Here is a 19431-nt window from a genome sequence, read left to right as displayed (position 1 = left end):
ATGATTTGTCCAAYCCCTGAATACAGTTTTCTAAGCAAAAGCTCTTCAGTTTGTATCCTGAAGTTGTATTATGCAAAAGCAGGACAAAGTGAAGTATTCAACAGATATAAGCTGCACCATCTCTAATATGTATTTAGTTCATTTGAAAATTATTTCCCCTCCCATTACACATCTAGCACTTGTTTACCTTTTAAAAGCAGTTTCCAAGATTTAACGCTGAAACGCAACTCAGTAAAGTTTCACACATGATATGTCTTCTTTTTCATAATAACCCAAAATACTGTACATTACTAATTCAACTGCAAAGTATCTTTGTCACAACTAACTGAAGGTATTCATGTAAAAGAATATTAAATGCAATTGTGGTGGGCAATTTCTTGGATTGTGGATTATTATACCACAGATGCAGAAACACTGGATTTGTGTTGTAGAAAGAAAGACCTGTTGGATGAGCAAACTCTGCATAGCTCAGTCTACCACATTATTTGCAGTGTCAGACCTTGCTGAGCTATCTGTAGCATGCTCTCTAAAATGTGCATTTGGTGTCTTCAATTATTTACAGTATTCTCTGCTAAGCTGCAAAATAGTACTTATCAAAAAGCTAAATATTCAGGAATGAAATCACAATATTAAGAAAAACAAGGAATAAAAACAGAATCTCCAACTCTGAACTAGTTTGAGAACTGTTGTTCTGTATCTTTAAGTACTATCTATGCCTTCTGTTTATAATTTTATCAACTGAAGGTGTTTCTGAAATTACAGAAATTGATAAAATTACCTTCAAACCATACTGTAGGGCAGGCCTACAGTTTGTCAAAGTAATTTAGTATATACTTAATATACTTCCTTTTCCTTCCAATATAGTATCTGAAAGCTAGGAATAGTATCTGAGAAAGCATTTTCTTTTAATTACTATTATTATTTTTACCTTATTGCCAACTGTAGGTTGTACATAAATGACAATGTGGGACAAAGAAGGATAATCCTGAAGTTTCAGTATTACAACCTTAAAAAAAAAAAAAAAAAAAAAAAAAGAGAGAGAGAGAGAGAGAGAGAGTTGTTTACTGAGTCTATCCCTTAATTTTCCCCTTGCCCACTTCCCAGATGAAGTTCATCTCCTGTGCCCTTCCCTCTGGGACACAATTGCACATCTCAAAGCTGTGATTAGAATCTAAAAATCTAATCTAGAAACCTYTTCCCATGATCTCCAATTCCCCCACCAAACACCTCTCCAGCTACAAGGTATGTACAGTACATACCTTGACAGTTGGAAGTAGCTCAGCTCTCCAGGATAAATCAGTGGCTTCTAGGCTGCAAAAATTCAAGTGTTTTAAAGGATAAACATACTAATTTTGTGGGCACTAGATTATGATAGTGGATTAACATACCAGCTTTTTTTCCAGACCCATACACATCTCCATCATTACAAATTAAGAACAAGTGTCTACTACAGTCAGCTAGCACAGTAACTTACCAAACTCTAGTCATTTCAGATACTACAAATGTTTTTGGAAAAAAAAAAAAAAAAAAAAAAAAAAAAGGTAGGCAAAGGTGCAACTTTGCCAGACAAAACACAACATTCAGCAGTTATTAGCCACTGACATATAGTGAAAACTCTTAATAAGCCAAGACAGCACAGACATTAAATTAACACAGTTATATTAGCATCTAAAAAAGAAAAAAAGAAAGAGAAAAAAMCTACAAAAGTATCCATTTTTTCCTATGGGGACATCCATAACATACCATCTGAATCAAATTTTACCAGCTGTTGCAGACCTTGCAGCAGTTCTAAAATTGCGCCCACTTTAAATAAGTTAACACACTGAACAGTAATACATTCAGTCAGTCATTCTAATACATGATTTTATGAGTTTCAGGATACTTTTGTTTCTCTAAATAGTGTTACCTGATTGCAGGACAAAGTCCACAGCAAAACSACTATTATTTGATTAGGTTTTAGGTAGTAGTTCTGAACTAGGCTAACCTGGGCTTGACGATGATCAAAGGGTATACAAAAGTAGCAACAGGCAACTTCCCCCTTGGACCAAAAAAAAGTAATTGTGACATCTGGCTATGAGCTGGAAGCAGGACTCTACGGCTATGTGCCTCAGAACAGATCCCCAAAAAAGATATCTCTACGCTTGCTTAATTCCACCTGGAAGCCTTCCTTGATCTAAAGAGTAAATTGAATTTACTTTGAGCAGTGTTCAAAAAGGTAAGCTAAGCCAGTGTGACCAACTAATAACCCCTACAATGGAGAAGGCTCAGAGGGCCAAGCGTCYAAGTCAGGAACAGTGTAGGATGCAGCTAGCTTGTCAGTCTATGACTTTGCACAAAGAGCTGGCTTTATCTCAACAGAAAGGGGCCAGAGGGTGAGCCGACCTTCATTTTAGACAYGCAGCAGCCATAGCTGTTAAATGGACCAGGTGTCAATGTTTCTTCCCAAGTTGATCAAAAGAATGTGAATGTCTCCCTGAGATTAGTCAGACCAGCATGGGGGAGGTGTATTCGTGGCTCAGCCCAACCAAAAGCATAAAACCACAGCAACTACCAAAGGAATTTGGAAGAGCGTAACAGGCCTGAGCTGGCTTCAACCCACCTACTCCTTCCCAGCACCTGGGGACACCCAGCATATATAATGGCAATTACATCAGTATTGAGATTGAACTGTGTAAGTATACACTTGAATTGTGATTTCAATACACTGTTGAATCACTTTGCTAAATCAAAAATCCTATGTAACATCAAATATCTTCAAAATTAACATTAATATTAAACAGTGCACTCTCCGTATGTATGGAATATCTATAAGAACCTAGTCAGAGAGGTTCTGGCTCTGATAGCCAGTGCAAAAAGTAGAAATTTTAAATTCTTTTTTGTAATGACCCGATTCAAATTATCACMATATCATCCACATTTCTAATTATTTTCATATGACAACAGCAGTTTTGGAATATTAAAAAGATGATAGACAGAGAGAGAGAGATTCAATGCATTCTGAAGGCTCTGAATGACACTTGATACGTCCTCTGTCACAGAATTCTAGAGAAATGTTTAAAAAGCCTACTCTTTCCCATTTGCTTCACTACAGAGAAAACATATGAGTTATTCATAGCAATAGTTCCACTTTTCTTGCCGAYCTCCTCCTTCATAAGTTGGTATACTTTATATGCTTGAACACCCAAACATAGTCTTACAAGATCTAGCTAAATAAAAACCAGGAACCCCTTATACTCACCACATAGATGAATTACTGATTATACAGCCATAAATCCAGCTACTCATGTCCTGTAAAATCAATACCATAAAAAAGTACATTACTGATGTGTGAATGTATTTATATATGTATATTAAAAATACTTTACTCCAAGTAATTTAAGAATTAATGCTGATAATCTACTCTGAAACTTACATACATGCAACTATTTCAGTATGCCAGATGTCAGCAATTGTTCTAAAATCCTCTGATAGCAGAACCTGCTGCATTTAGCTTACTAAACAGGAGAAACAAACTTCCATCTTCACCTTACTCATTTTCTATCAAACATGTCTACAGCAGCTATCACTATAGTGACCAACCTCCTTAAAGAATCTTAAATGATGAAGCGTAAAAGTGTAAATGATGATGCAATACAGTCTCTTTCAGATTTCCTCAATCATCTATAATTGAAGATATCCACCCCTTTTTCTCTTCATTCCACAGCAGTCAGACTCCTTATTAACTGAATGTGATATTCTCCATTAGAAGTCTGTCACCATAATCTTGGAATTACAATTACAAGGATAAAAACATTAAATATGAGAGTGAAAGGCATTTTTTTAAATAAATTGCTCTAAATAACTTTTTTGTCAGCTTTTCTAATGATGAATCCATTTTCTAAAATTGAATATAAGATGTGGCAAAAAAACTTGCATCATTTCTCTTAAAAAAATAAAATCTGTCATATGAATGATGTAAAATTCAAATTTATTAGAGTTTAAATCATTTCTAACCAAAAGAAATGGCTCAATTTACTATCCTAAGTAGAGAAGGAACACTTTATATTTTTACTGGTCTACTGGGACTTTTATTTTTGATTTTCATGTTACAGAATTTAAGCATTTTGAAGTGATTCCACCATCAGACAAGCATCTCAGACATAGCTCTGTCCTACTTCCTCCTCAAACAGTACCAGCCATGTTATCATGATATTATAATGAAACAATAGTTGTCTTATCCAAAGGCAACTGAGATCACAACAAATGCTTAAGTTCTGAAATGCCATTACTGTGAAGGACAGCTAGAAAAGCACTGAGTATATATACTTTCTTCTCATAATAGCAGTATGTACCTTTTATTTGGGGGGGAGGGGAAGGAGTGGTAACAGAGACAGAAAGGATGGAAAGTGAAAGCATCTAAATGTTCTCACCACTAATATAAACTGCTCATAATTATGAAAAGCACATTTACCCATCTCCAGTTTGCCAAGAAATTATATTCCTTCCTTAAAAAAAAAATCCAAACAAGATTTTAAAAAATATTGGCTGAAAGATTCATCTGGAGCTGAAAGTATAAGAAAGGCACATTATCATCTCTCTTCTAAATAGAGCAAACTGCTGACTGCTTAGCTGAAAATCTGTGTAGCTTTTCAGACTTGCTTGAATCTTGTTGTGGAAAAGCAAACCTTTCTAAATTAAAACTATGGTTGAATCCTGTCAACACTAAACCTTCTCCATCCAACACCATCAATACAACTGCACTAAATTAAAGGAAAAAGGAATCAACAGGATCTGGGGCCAATCATACGAGAGTCAAAAAGTAAGACATCTAAGTCAAGCGGTATTGAAGGTTTCAGACCTTGAACACTAAAAGTAACACGCTAAAACAGGAAGTAAATCAAACACAATTTAAATTACATTTACATTCACAGCCTAATAAACTATTATAAAATTGTCTTAAGACTGCAGAGAATCTAAATTTAAACAATACAACTTTAGAAATGAAGTCAAAATATTTTTTTAAATTATTTTCTCACCAACATACTGTTTTGACAGTAAATGTGAGTGTAGGATTTTCTGTGGCTTGCAAGAGGAAATGTGAAATATTTTCCATCAGAATCCTTAGGAAAAAAAAAAAAGKTAATTAGCAAAGAAGATAAACATAAAAACTCATTAAGGAAAAAACGTTACTCACATTGTAAACTGAGTAGGTCCATTTTGAGGTTTTGACTGTAATCCACATGAAAGCTCCTAAAAATAAATACGTTTTTAATACGCTACACTGCAGAAACTACTTTTTCTTATTTCCAAAAATCTTAGCTTTTTCTTATCTCCAAAAAGACCCTAAATTTTCCAAGCTTTAATCAACACTTGGAATTACTATTTCTTAGAATTATATGTAATGTCATAATCAGTTACACAGGAAGCAGCAAAACCCTAGGATCCAATTACTGTATATTAATCGTAAAAGAAAAATCCCACAGATCTTGAAACAAAGGCCTCAAGGAAACAAAACAAGTAAGAATGTGAATAATACTAGTGTAATTTTATATGGCTGTTTAAAGCTAAGGCAACATTAGAAATGACTTAAATCTTTGCTCCTGTCACCCTTTCAAGAAAATTGATACAGAAATTTGTATAGAAACAAAGATGAGATGAATACTAGGTACAAAGAGAGCAGAAGTTTAAAGATACATCTGAAGAGAAAGAATAAGACAGAATAATGAACAGATTAGCGATACAATGTAAATTCTCTTGCAGGAAGGTTAACAGTCTTCTTCCATGTAACTAGAGTAAAAAGTTCATCACAAACTCAATTAAGTGTCAGGAGGATGACAGAAATAGGAAGACACAAATATGAAATCCAATTCAAACATATTCCTCTTTCCCATGTCCTGTACCCAAAGTGCTAACCATTTTGGTGGTCCTCTGCTGGACTCATTCCAGTAGTCAATGCCTTTGTATATTGGGGCAGCCAAAACTGGAGACAAAAGTCCAAGTTATCTTAGTACCCCTGTAATATTTTTAACATAAAAAAAAAATCCTGAAATAAAATGATTTTCCTCAGCTTGGTCCACTTCAGCAAAATTAAGAAAAAAGTTCTGCCATTCAGAATTCTTTTTCGTTCCCCAAACTCCATGAAGTCAAAATTTCTCATCTTTAATAATTAATCCGCAGCAGTTACAAGGAAACCATTAATGTGTAGTCCTTTTTAACTTGCCATGTCAGCAAAAAGCAGTCATTGATGAAACACATCTAAATAATCAGGACTTTCACAAGTAACAGAAAACTAACATAATGGCTCTACACCACCCATAAAATCCCTCTAGTAAGCATGGGATGTAAATATAGATTAGACAGTACTGTTAACCTCTAGCTATTCTCAATTTCTGAGATTGTTTACTGGACACCTTGGTATAACTACAATTCCTGCTTACCTCCTGGAATCTAAGGAACATGAAAATGACATGCATGCTTTTGCTCCTACCCCTTAGACCTCATTCAATGCTGACACTATGCAAAAGCATGTCACCTAAAGCATGACAGAATGTATTTCTGAAGTTTGCAAGTGAGAAGATTAACTGTGAAGCAAGGAGCATCACTGAATCCTGTTCAAAAGGAAACTACTGCACACCTGTGAGTTCTGTAAAAGCTTCAGGATTTTCCTCAAATATTTTTGCTGGATGTCTCACAAAGTGGTGATTCAATACTGACATTCTCTTCTTTGGATCCTCAGTTATCTAAAAAACACCAGATGGAGTAAAAAATCTGACGTCTATAGTTCACAATTAATATCAGATTGTAGCCAACAATATAGTTCTGTGGAAGAGACGAAGGAGGAACTCTCAGATGTGGTACATTGCTTCTATTCTAATTCAATCTGAACAAAGCAAGTGCCATCAATGGTCAATCACTGCAGCATGGAGAGAAATTTTACAAGTATGTTATAACATCCAAATAGACTTAGGTCTACATATTGTTGTTGTTTTGCTTTTGTTTTTCAAAATCAGATTCTCAAACCTCATTTTTGTTTCTTCAGCTTTTCAACATTGTGGCCATTACAATTGATTTTTGAAAAGTTTCACCCTCCAGCACATTGCTAGTCAACTTCAGAACACCAGTAGCCCCTTTTTGTCTCTAGAGATCACAAATTAATGTGTGCACTCTTGAGAAACCAGCAAAATCTGTCCCAATCAGACTTAAAAAAACACCTGGAAACCTTCCTCTTCTATGTATGGGGCTTTATTCTTGTACTCCAAACTCTGGACCTTAATCCCAATTTTCCATGTTTATTGCTGCATAAGGTATCAGAAAGAGAATAGAGTACAATGGGCATACCATTTTCAAAAGGTGAGACGCTGAATATTATTTAGAAAAGTAATGGATGATGGGAACTGAAGGTAAACTAATTAGCTGTTCCTTATTTCTTTCCTATGCCACTATTCTATTTATATTCTATTTTTGTTAATGTTATTTACAAAAGAATACCACAAATACATTCTGGCCATCATCACAACACCACATGGGGAATATAATCAGAAAGTTCCAGAAGTACTATATCCAAGTTAAGTTTTAACACTTCTTCACTCTCTGTAAAATGGTTATAGATGACTTAAACACACTCAGGAAGAGGTTATATTTAAAGCTACACAGGTGACAAAATGTATTCATTTATTACAGTGCAAGGTCTATTAAGTTTGTGTCATCAGGGAATAGAAATTCAATCCACACCCCAGCAATAAACTATAAAGCATCAAGTAGTCAACAATAAAAATTGAGTTAACTCCTAATTATTTCTGACACATCTGTTCAAATAACCAAAGTCAAAGGATTTTTCAGTGACTGCTACCAAAAAGACAACAATTTTCTCAAAACAATCAAAAATAAGTTCTGCATAACAGAGTGATGCATGCTCTGAACAATTAAGTATTAACTAAGCATTCTGGGATGAAAACAGAAARCATGATGGATATTATACAGGAGATCCCATATACAAACCTGCCTTGTGTTTTCATCTATGAGATCAAAAAAAGCTCTAATCATAGCCAGGATCAATTCTTTGCACCTAAAAGAAAGAATAAAGAAAATTACATTTAGCAAGGAAATACGGTGGGGGGGGGAGAATGGCCAGAAGAGACATCAGTATTATACTGAAGTTGAATTATTGTGTGATATAATAACAGCAGAGAGGGATGTCTGATCAGGCAATTGACCTTCATTCCATTAGCTTACCACACTATGGAGAGGTGGTCTGTCGAGGCCCAAGCTCTAGGCACTGCTGAGCTCTGCTCAAAGGAGAAAAAAAAAGTTAGATTTTGTTAGTATTCAACATTTCAAAAGTATAAACATTTTTCCTCCTATATAAACATACTTGGCTAATTATTGACAAGAAAAAAAGTTTATCTTATATGTCTCTGGGAACCAGATACAATAAAATGACTTTTTCAGCCAAAAATCTTATTCACTTCAGCAAAGACTGAGATTTTGCAGGAACTAATGTTGAAAGGGCAAATATTGACTGGTATGGTGGGAACGTACTAAAAAAGTTTTTCAAAGATTRCTTCTGTGATTAATTTTACTATTTTAATAAGTGATCCTGGCACAAAAGAATAGAAGGACGCTGACGAAAGTTGCTTCTGCAAAGTTAAGGGCATCCTCAACAGAAAAGAGTATCAGCATATCATGAAGAAAGAACTAGACATACTGTAGCTATTCATTTGTAAAAGCRCATACGTTGCATTTTAGAGACTATCAATATCAAAAACATGTTCCGTAAATGGAGCTCATCACCTAGCTCTACAACATAATTCAAGTAAATCATGAAATATTAATGCACCATCGCCAGGAAGAAAAAACAAACATCATCTCATGATAGCACCATATGACCCATCATATACAAATGACAGAAGATGAGAAAGAATTGGTACCACTATGCATGTCACCTCATACAAAGTTGTCTCACCTACACCCAAAAGAAATCAAACTAAAACAGAGACAAAGGAGGGTTACTAGGAAAAAGGGAATGCAGAGTTAATCTTAGCCTAGCAGAAGCAAATGGACTACAGTAAACATCAAGAAGGGAAACCAAACTATTTCAGATAATGAGTTATGATGATGTCAGAACAAATCCATATAAAAAATGCCTTRTGCAGTAAATGGAAGTAGAAGTTTGCAAGTTTTCTATGAAATCTGGTATACTGGTGAGTGCTTTGCAGCTCTTTCATGAACAGAACAGGTTGGTGACAGGGGGGATGRAATGACAAATTTAACTACTCCTATGATGTTGCTTGATTAATTTTGAAAGGAATTAAAAGAGCTAGATCTCTGCAAAGCAGGAGACTGGATCTGATGACCCAGTAGATCCTTTCTAYTTCTAAGTTCTTCAAAGATAGTAAATATAGAAGAAAAAGCCTCAAAATCAGAGCTGTCTTTTTATAAACAAACTACTCCTACACTGCAYGTCTTTCAGTCTCCACATACACATACCTTGCAAAAGCCCAGGAAAATAAAACCTGAGTTTTGCAAGTGAAAAGATGCAAGAAGGAGAGAAGAAACTACCAAACAGAATACAATTCACATCCACCCCAATATGCACTTCCACACTCATTTCTACTGCATCAAGTACTTATGKTTTTATAACCACTTATTTTATGTTTTCACATGTAATATTTTCATGCTTAATTATCATATGCTGTAGATACAGAATATAATCATATATTGATATATGCATTACATAGATAGCTATCTAATATAACTCCATGCAAAACAAAAGTTTTTTTTTTTTTTTTTTTTTTTTTTTTTTTTTTTTTTTTTTTTTTTTTTTTTTTTTTTTTTTTTTTTTTTTTTTTTTTTTTACCACAACTGATAAGGCACTGTCATGTTGGCTCAATCTTGGTAGAAAAGTCAGTCCTGAACGAACTTGGTAATCTCTGAATCCTCCCGCCACAGAAAGGGTAGTTAAATTTCTTAAATCTTGGGCCTTTAGAATCCAATGATTGTTTACAGCTGTATAAAAATCTATAAAAATATATTAAAGTCAAAAGCTCTTTCTCCACAAAATACTATTTTTATATATATACATATATATATATATTTATACACACACACAAAAGGCACAGAATATTTAACCAAAAGTTTCTGCAAGCCATCCTGGAGGCATTCAAATCCCATTACCACTTTTGATTCGTATAAGGAAGCAAAATGGTTGTTTTAACACCAAGGAAGCAGCAATTGAGAAAGACAGATATAATTATGCTTTTTTCCCCTTTTTCTTTTTTTTTTTTTTTAATCAGTTGAACACATACTTCAAAATGTTAGTCTCAGAATGATGAATGCCAGAAAGAATAAAGAAAATAAATGTCTATCACTTCCCTTTACCAATTCCCTCAATAGCTACGTGGAACAGCATAATTACCACTGAGTACGTATTTCATGAGTATATTTTAGTAAAACCTATCTTTCCAAGAAATACATACAGTACATATAGTACACACTTAATGATTACACTTTTCTTTTTATGCCACAGTTACATAGGTGATCAGAAAATAGGATGAATTACATACATATCTATAAGAATAAAACTGTATCTATAGTCAGTACTCTCATCCCTCTACCTTTGGGAGTGACAAATACTGAATTTAGCATCTTCCACAGAAATAACTATTTAGTTCACTTTATAAAGAAAGGTCAAGTTTCACCAAAAAAAAAAAAAAAAAAGGTCATTCAGTGGACAATTTACAAAATTAGTAATATCCTTTGCAACCTACTGAGCTTGCAAGTTACTTATACTTTCTACCCTGTCACAGATGCTTAAGACCCTAATACACTGTCCATTTTACATGACACTGTGTTCTTCTAATATTTTAGTGCTTCTCAAACACTCACCTCAGTGGCAAAGAAAGGATTAGTTAAAGTTACAGAGCTAAAGCATGTTTTGCATACAAAAACTGATCTGAGGCCACCAGTAATTTTTCAGAATCTCACCTATTAATGCTTGAGAGGATCAATAAGGAAATAGAATGTAATCAGGCAACAGCAACACTTACCAGTAAGGTATTTGTCTAAAGGCATTACAGGTGCAACATGAGGTGTGGCTTGTGTAACAAGGAGGTTTATAAGTTCAGGCCTAAAATTCTTCAGAGTAAGCAGTGCTCTTGCAACAAGACCGCCCATGGAATGACCTACTATTGTAACACTGGTTGGTGCAAATTCTTGATCCTTAAGCAAAGGACAAACAGTAATTAGACAACATAACAAAAAAAGATTTGAAATTGAACCATGTTTCATTGGGTTAACAGCTGTACTTTTTTTTCCCCTCCTCTCTCATTTAGCCTGCTCAAAGATAACAAATTTAGTTGCTACCTCAAAAAACATGCTTAGCATAAAATTTGCAGCTCAAAAGGAAAGATTACATAGCCCATGCAGTCATCAGAAACTGGATTATTGCAACGAGACTCCTCTGAACACGGGACAGTAAAGAACTTTTCTTTGCTGAAAACTGGATGGAAGTTGATGCTACATAAAATATTTCAATAAGTTTAATTCTCTAATATAAAAAGCATAAAAAGTGCATGTAAGTATTTACTTAGAAACACAATATAGAGCCTCTCCATGGCTGAGGGACTCTCACAAGAGTTAAAAATCTATTAAAAAGTAGCAGTTCTCTCTTGTGCTACTACCATGTGTATTATAAACCAGTTTCCCTCCCTTATTTGTCATTACTTCAGTTTTCCAGCAGAAATGGCTGTCCAGAACTCCCCAAAATGCAAAACACACTGTTCAGTATATCTCACTACTTACCCTGTACAATTTAAGAATTACTTTTATGCACTCATGCACAAATTTTGTCTGTCTTTGCAGACTACCACCATACAATGCAACTAATTCTTCATTAAAGTTGACACTGAAGAAATTAAAATGGTACTTGAAGTCAACATCTTCTGCTTTTCTAAGTGCAATAGAGCCAAGAGAACGTACTAGGAAAAGAAATCACATAATTAAGGAGTGATTAGACTGCTCTGACGCCTTCATTAGTAGACAAACATATAATGATGAGGCAAATGGTTTAGCTCAGTTGGTTAGAGCGTGGTGCTGCTAATGTCAAGGTTGTGGGTTCAATCTCTGTACAGGCTACTCGTTTGACGGTTGGACTAGACGATCTCCAGAGGTCCCTTCCAACCTCACCATTCTATGATTTTATGAAATATATACCCTACTAAAACACGTCACCTCAAATCCCTTGTCCATTCCCAAGTCACATATAAAAAAAAGGAAGAAAAGGACATCTAAAAATAATCTATTTACCTTTCTTTTCTAAAATTCAATTGAACTTGTTTTACAAAAAAAGATTTGAAGATATAAATAAATAATTGAAACAAAAGTATCAGCTAGCCAGTGATAAAACTAAAGTGAAATGAGAAATGTGAGAATTATTTCACATAAGACTTTCTGATGAAAAGAAAAACATATTATAACAAAATTTACAGTAGAATGAAGAAGAGAACAAAAACCACTTTCCACCTAAAATCTTGAAGGAGAAAAATATTCCATTTACAAGGTCTTGTTCCTGACCTGTCTTCTCTGTCCAAACCTATTTAGTATAGACATTTCAGTGCAGAATTGTCATGGAGTTTCCATGGAGACATGGCAGGGTGGGAACAGCAGCGGTTGCAAATAAAGAGCATGATACAGAAAAAAAGAAAACAAAAGAGAAAGTCCCAAAAGCAAGCCTATATTTCTGCAAAATAAATTAACAATTGCCAGAAAGGTCTGCCCAAATCTGGCACTGAGAAGCTAGATTCTTCTAGTGTTCCAGAGCGCTAGAGTCTACAGAATATTTATTCTGGGAAAAACTATAGGAATTAACATATCAAATGAACATTCAAGTGCTTGAAATGGATGAATAATATTTATAAGTTACTTTTATATGTTCAAACCACAAACAGATACTATTGGCATGATGGGAATTATTTATTTAATCTGTAGTCAATCGTTTTGCCAGTTTTACCCCTAAAATTAACAATCAGTAAGAATGCCTTCTAAATAGATTTAAAAGATCAATTGTCTTACCACAACTTTATACCTTTGAAGCTGTGGTACAAAAAAAAGATCATGAGGCAAGCCTGTGACAGATTCATAATTAGAACTTAGGATCTCAGTTCTCCCAATGTTGGGATCATCCCCCCAAATCAAACCAGACTATCACCTCTTACTCAAAGTCTAAATTTTAAAAGGTTTATTTTTGTGCCCGTAAAAGATGATGAATTAACACAATCAAAAAGTGTCTGTAACACATGAGAGTAACAAGCCCAGCAAAGGCAGCAGCACTGCTTGCTTCTTCATTGCTTGGTCAACACGAACATGTTTTTTTTAAAAAGTAAGAAAATAAAAATAGCAACAGTTCCTCTGTTCATCTAAGTATCAGCCTTAAAATGTAATAGCACACAACACATTCTGCATTAAATACAAATTTTAATGCTAAAGTCTATAATAAAACAAAACCATCCTGAGCTTCTGATTAAGGTAGAACAAATTTTTTTAACAAAAGTTTTGAAAAATGAATATATGACCTATTGCTATGGTCTTCCTAAATGAATTTCTCAAAATACTAAATATTTAAATATACTAACCTCAAGTAGTACATTATATCCACAGCACTCAGTGCTTCCACTCACCTAATTTAAGCTTTTCGCTACATAGTTCCTTTGATTCCTAACATACACCAAAAGTACTGTTCTATTTCCTGCATGCTGATTACTACCATGTTTTTAGAGATGGTACTAATTCACAGAGTAATTCAAGCATAACTACGAATATCCATATAGCATCTCCCATGATTGCTTGTAATCTTACTTGGATACTACTGCCCCTGCAAGTCTGTATAGGTTTTCTAAATGTACAAGTTGGTACAATATTTTACTATGTTATAAGCTGAAAACTAAACATGGATGCTCTCAGAGAAAGTGAGCCTGTACAGGTTCACTAAAATCATATCACTCATCAAGTTGCATGTAAACGAGCCAAAAAAAAATCTGTCAAACTAACAAGTCAGGTTTTGGATCGGGGGCATCTCCCCATATACACAAATACATTTTGCTATCGTCATAAAAGCATTGCTAATTCTGTTTCAAAGCACATTTTAGAGAAAAGTAATGGTCTTATTAAGCTTAGCCTAGAAGGAACACTGAATACTCCACTAAACAGTTAATAAATAAATACTTCATAAATAAATACTTCATGTTCTTCAAACTGCTAAGTTTTATATTTACAGTAAAAAATAAAATGTTTTATAACTATTCATTTCTTTTGGAGGCTGGAAGTGTTRCAGGGAATAACAGAGCAAGAGTAGGCTATGTGAAAAGGAGGAAGATGATGCTAAGGAAAAACTGTCACTACATTAAGAAGCAGGAAATATTGAAGCTACAAGGGAAGACGGAGGATAATGCTTATTTCTATGGTATGTAGCTAATACAGTTTCAKATCACAGAGGGTAGCTTGTTCAGCTTCTTCTAATCATATTCAGTTCTTGTTTTACCTGGCATAATTGCTCTGAATGTTGTTCAAATCCAAACCCACTGGATGCTTGCAATCAAAAGTACAGCAAGAGTGCAGTACTGCCATAGTACAGAATAAACAACGGCCAGGTCAGTTCTCAGGTCAGTGGTAAGTAGGAATTATGGAGTGRTTCATAAAGGAAGCAGAAATGTTTCCTGAACTCATTCACAACACTGAAACAGGCTTAACTCACTAGTGATGTCTACTAATTGAAGAAATAAAGGAAGTACCAATTTAACAGTAAGTGAGAAAATTTTACCTTTCGTGTGCCTAATTTTACCATTTGTGTGCCTATATCCGTCCAGAAACTCTTTACATTGCCTTTCTACTAGAAGACTCTAGTTACTTAACAGCTCTATATTTGCCAGCATAGATGAGGCTTATGGACAGATCCAGCCTTAGCCTCAAAGAAAGCTGTTTACCTGCCCTCCTGCAGTATAAGATAAACACTATTAGAGTCCTGTGAAATAAATGTGAAGATATAGTTAAGTAACTTACATGTAAGAGGACTACCCTTTAGCATGTAAAGACCCTCATATATATTCACTAGAAAGACAAATATTATTCAACATAATTTTACTTGTTTTAAACTAAAAACACATCTTGACTGAAGTTGATCTGATAAGTTGAAACTATGGAATCTTAGAATTAATTCTATAAACTTTATATATATTCCACAATTCATTCTAATCTGSCAAGTGGGGAGAAAAAAAATCAAAGGGTTTTCAGCTTTCCAAGTTACAAAGTCTCACTCTAGAAAAAATATTATAMGCCAGCTGCTCAACTAATTTCAAACAAAAATAAGGTCTTGTAACTCCTTGACACTGACCATAGACCAATAAGGTTTTCTTCCCATAATATGACCAACCACTGTGACTCCTGTTGATGTTATTTCAAACAGAAAGCTTCTAGACATCAATTAACACATAAATATGAGAGCTGTTTGTAACATAACCATAACCTAGCTAAATATTTACCTTGCTTGTAACTTCCAGCATTTCCAGGAAGAAAGAGAACTGGAATTCCTGTCAAAATCAGATTTTTGTTTGCTTCAGCGTAATTTCCTTCTCCATAGAGATAGAGTTCATATGCTGGGTAACGTCTGGCTGTTTTCTTCGGTAATTTTATTTTCTGTTGTAAAATTCAGAAGTGCAGYACAGAATCAAAATAATATCCTCTGTCCTCTAAAAACATGTTTCAGACTTAAAATGCAAATGGGCAACTACAAGGAAGACAGGAAGATTTATCTAGCTAGAAAGCTGAATTAAAAGGTAGTAGATGCAATTTTGAATATCAACCTTTTCCTTAAAAACTATTAAGGATGGAAATACAGCATACAGTTCTCATAGAGGACATGAATACTAAGGACACAAATACTACATATATAGCATTACAAAAAACAGAGTGCAGCGTGTTTTAGTACTGAAGAGTTGGGGCTTGTTTAGCTAATATTCTACTCTCCACAATATTTTCTGAAATTTAATCGTAACTTCAGTTAATTTGGGAACTAGATTTTCTGAGCAAGTACAAGTAACTGTTCCTTTGAGGGATAAGTGCCTGGAAAACTAAGTAATATTTGTTTCTGAGTGCTGATACAAGCTTTAAGAGACCAAATGCAATGCTTACATTGTTGCCATCTGGTCATTTAAATCGTTTGGGTTATGTTTCATATACTGTTTGAAATTTAGATACACAGAATGAGAGACTGCAATGGATTTTGCTTTAAAAAAAAGATTACAAAATGAAGTATTAAATATTTTGTAAGTAAGCATTACTATGTATGCGTGGCTGCAGCTACTTACTTAGAACAGCTATTCTACTAACTTTAACAAGTGAAGCAAAGGGGAAATGAATTGCAATTATGTATCTCAAAGTTGCACGTTTCTTAAAGTAGAGGTAGCATGATAATATAGGAAAAAAAGTAGTGTGCCAAAAACTGAAGATTTCTCTCAGGACATGAGAATTTCAGAGCAGAAACTGGGACATTTGASTGACCCTAATTATTCCTAATATAACTGAATGATTCTAGAATCCTTTCAAATATCATATAACTTATAAAAATGATACGATATTTTATTTGATGTGGAAGCTAAATCTCTAGAACGTAATTAAATGACTGTCAGCTGATACTGTGGRGTTACAATTAGCACATCAGGGTAAATTATATATACAGTGCAAATTCTCTTAAATTACATATTGAGTATGAATATTATTAAATGATTTTTATAGAAATATAATTATAATCTGTAATATGAATTATAATCTGTAACGGCAATTTACACAATAGTGGTAGCCACCTAAATATCTATAGCCAGCAAAAATAAACCAATTGGAGAGTGAGTGTGTGTGTGCGCGTSCATGTGCACGCGTGCGCATGCATTCACAGTCAGATGTTTGGCCTATTTTGGGCTAACAACTCAAGATCCAATTTAAAAAGGCATTTGCCTGGTCATGTTTCTTTGGTTTGGTCATATTTCTTTTTATGTCTTGTCATATTTCTTYGATTAAAAGAAAAACTAACCTAATAATTAATAATTTAATCTTACCTAATAACCACATAATTTTTTCATAGAATTATGAATAAATTCCCCCAAAAGAAAAGAACAAAACCTATTTGAATCCAAAGTTAGATGATGATTAAAGCTTAAGCTAGCATATCAGGACTCTTAGAATCTTACGACACTGTTTTAGATCAAATAAGAAATAACTGAAAAAAATATCTAATTAAACCCTCTAAAGAAGTTGGTTGGTTTATAATTCTAAGTTTTTAAGGTACAGATTTGTAATATTTCAGTGAGCACCAATGTACTAGCTAAAGATTACCTATGTTTTTCATGACAATTAAGAGATGAACAAAAGTGGCTCCTTAAAATAAAAAACACACATTTTAAGTTTTTTGTTTTCTATTCTACAGAACAACAAAGTCAAAACTAAACTCCATTTTGCACCAGATCTTCTCTAAAGCGCCTGCTCTAAATAGAAACAGTTCAGATGATATTACAGTTGTTTCTCCAACTTATAACTACAAAGTGGGTGATTTTGGTTTAACTCTTCCCCGGTACCCTTCCCCTATTTTTCTCTGTCTCTCCCTCCTCAGSTAAAGACCTTTTTCTCATGCTGCTCAAATTGTAACCCGTTATTTGTAACCTGTTCTTTTATGATTTTTAATATATACAGTTGCATGCTTTCACACTGGAAAAAAAAAGTTTTATCCAAGGCTTACATCTTCGGATCATTCTTTTAAGTTTTCTTTCCCCCCYTTTTTTCCTCCATCCTCTTGCTTTCTCAATGTCACTGACATAGCTGTCCCTTTTTTTCCAACTATTTCTTTTTTAGAGGCTTTCAAAATTCTGTCAAAAAACTCCCTTCAATTAATCAGTTTTCCTTAGTAAACTAACAGAATCATCAAGATATGCTTTTATGACTTTCCAAAGAATCAAATAATCCCATTCAACAAAGCGTTCTTCCTGAATGCCTTTCTGGTTTACTGTCTTTTCATAAACTTCTACTGAACACAAAATTATCAAGTTAATCTTTTTCATTTAAATGTCAAAAGCCGAAAACTACAAAATCTGAGAACTATACTCTTAAAACATTGCTTTTTCCCCCCTCCAAATTATAGTAATCAGATATTAAAACAAAATGTCAATGTAGAACTCTTAAAAAAAAAAAAAAAAAAAAAAAAAACATATTCTATGATGACATTCTTAAATCTGAATTCCCAAGACATTGGTTATTTAATTTGTTGTAATGAGTTACAGTAACTTTTTTCAGCACTGAGATTTTGGCTTCAATATTAATCCTACTTCCTAAAGAAATCAGGYTTATGTGAACAAGCTCTCACTATTAACTGCTGAATCTCTTACCAAATTTAGATGATCTGGACAAGGCTGGTTAAAGTCAAATACAATTCCACAACTCTTTCACCCAAAAACGTGGTTGGGTAGAAAAAAGTTAAAATTGATATCATTACGTAGTATTTAGCTCTACTGTGAGCTAAACCATGCTATCAGACATGAAAGACTGAATCCCCGGAAATGAAACTTATGCTTCGCTGCCCAAAGAACTGTGTTTTGTAACGCGAAGGGCAGTCCTCAAGGCAGGACAGGCAGCTTTCCTGCAAAGAGCCTGCCTGGCACTTCTGTACCAGCGCCAGCACTGCAAAGGCTTTCATTAACACCGAAGCAAACCACCCCTCCTTTCCACAACTAAAAGGTAGTTGAAAAGTTTAATGCCTTAACAAACCCACACAAACCGATCATTCTTCSTATCCAAAAAGAAGTGTTTTTTATTATTTTTATTCTTCACGTAACAGAAATGATTATTTGCAGACTAGAAATTCTGAGAGATCGAGCCAGATCCCACAAAAACTCATCATTCCCCCCCCCCTTCCCCACCCCAAGTACCACCGTCTTTCACACGGCAAAAAAAAAGATTATTTAGGGACTACGAACTGTGAGAGAAGATCCAGCCAGGTATTTGTTTGCATCTCCTGCACTGAGCTACCGCTGTCTGCCCTGTCCCTACACTCATCCTTGCCCCTTGCATCTCAGTCATTCACATTAGTTGCTTCACATTTTATAAAGTCATAGAAGTACTGAGAAGCAAGCCAGAAGATTTAACCTGCTGGGCACTAATGGTACTGTGAGTGTCGTCAGAGGATCCGGCCCAACCTCYTTCTCTTCGCAAAAGCTCGGATGAGCTTTTGTCTGGTTCTACCACAGCTACAAGTAAAACACTGGGCAACTGCAAGTCTGAGGATAGCGCAAACTTCGTGCGTTTTCTTCTGCTCGCGCTTACCGTCAGGCTACGTTACAGCTTCCCCACCGCCGAAAAGAAGCCGCCCGAGGCGCAGGGGGGCGGAGGAGGGCCGCGCTCGAGCCGGGCGGCGCCGCGCAC

The 19431-nt window shown here is 34.7% G+C and overlaps 1 protein-coding gene across 1 annotated transcript in view; it reads right to left on the bottom strand.

The window, feature by feature from the left end:
• Positions 1–19431, bottom strand: part of PGAP1 (post-GPI attachment to proteins inositol deacylase 1) — a 33545-nt gene that overhangs the window by 13575 nt on the left and 539 nt on the right. Inside the window, exons 2-14 of the mRNA XM_085299561.1 lie at positions 15510–15663; positions 11779–11954; positions 11025–11196; positions 9836–9996; positions 8212–8264; positions 7978–8044; positions 6614–6719; positions 5174–5229; positions 5016–5099; positions 3239–3288; positions 1985–2038; positions 1260–1311; positions 929–1006 (exon numbers count right to left, since the gene is read on the bottom strand). Of these exons, the coding sequence (XP_085155687.1) occupies positions 929–1006; positions 1260–1311; positions 1985–2038; positions 3239–3288; positions 5016–5099; positions 5174–5229; positions 6614–6719; positions 7978–8044; positions 8212–8264; positions 9836–9996; positions 11025–11196; positions 11779–11954; positions 15510–15663 (1263 nt within the window). The remainder of the gene's footprint in view (positions 1–928; positions 1007–1259; positions 1312–1984; positions 2039–3238; positions 3289–5015; positions 5100–5173; positions 5230–6613; positions 6720–7977; positions 8045–8211; positions 8265–9835; positions 9997–11024; positions 11197–11778; positions 11955–15509; positions 15664–19431) is intronic.

The sequence above is a fragment of the Rhea americana genome, unplaced genomic scaffold (genome assembly GCF_003343005.1).
Source record: "Rhea americana isolate MKP2758 unplaced genomic scaffold, rheAme1 scaffold_15, whole genome shotgun sequence".
NCBI lineage: Eukaryota > Metazoa > Chordata > Aves > Rheiformes > Rheidae > Rhea > Rhea americana.
This window is presented reverse-complemented; position numbering and strand designations above follow the sequence as displayed.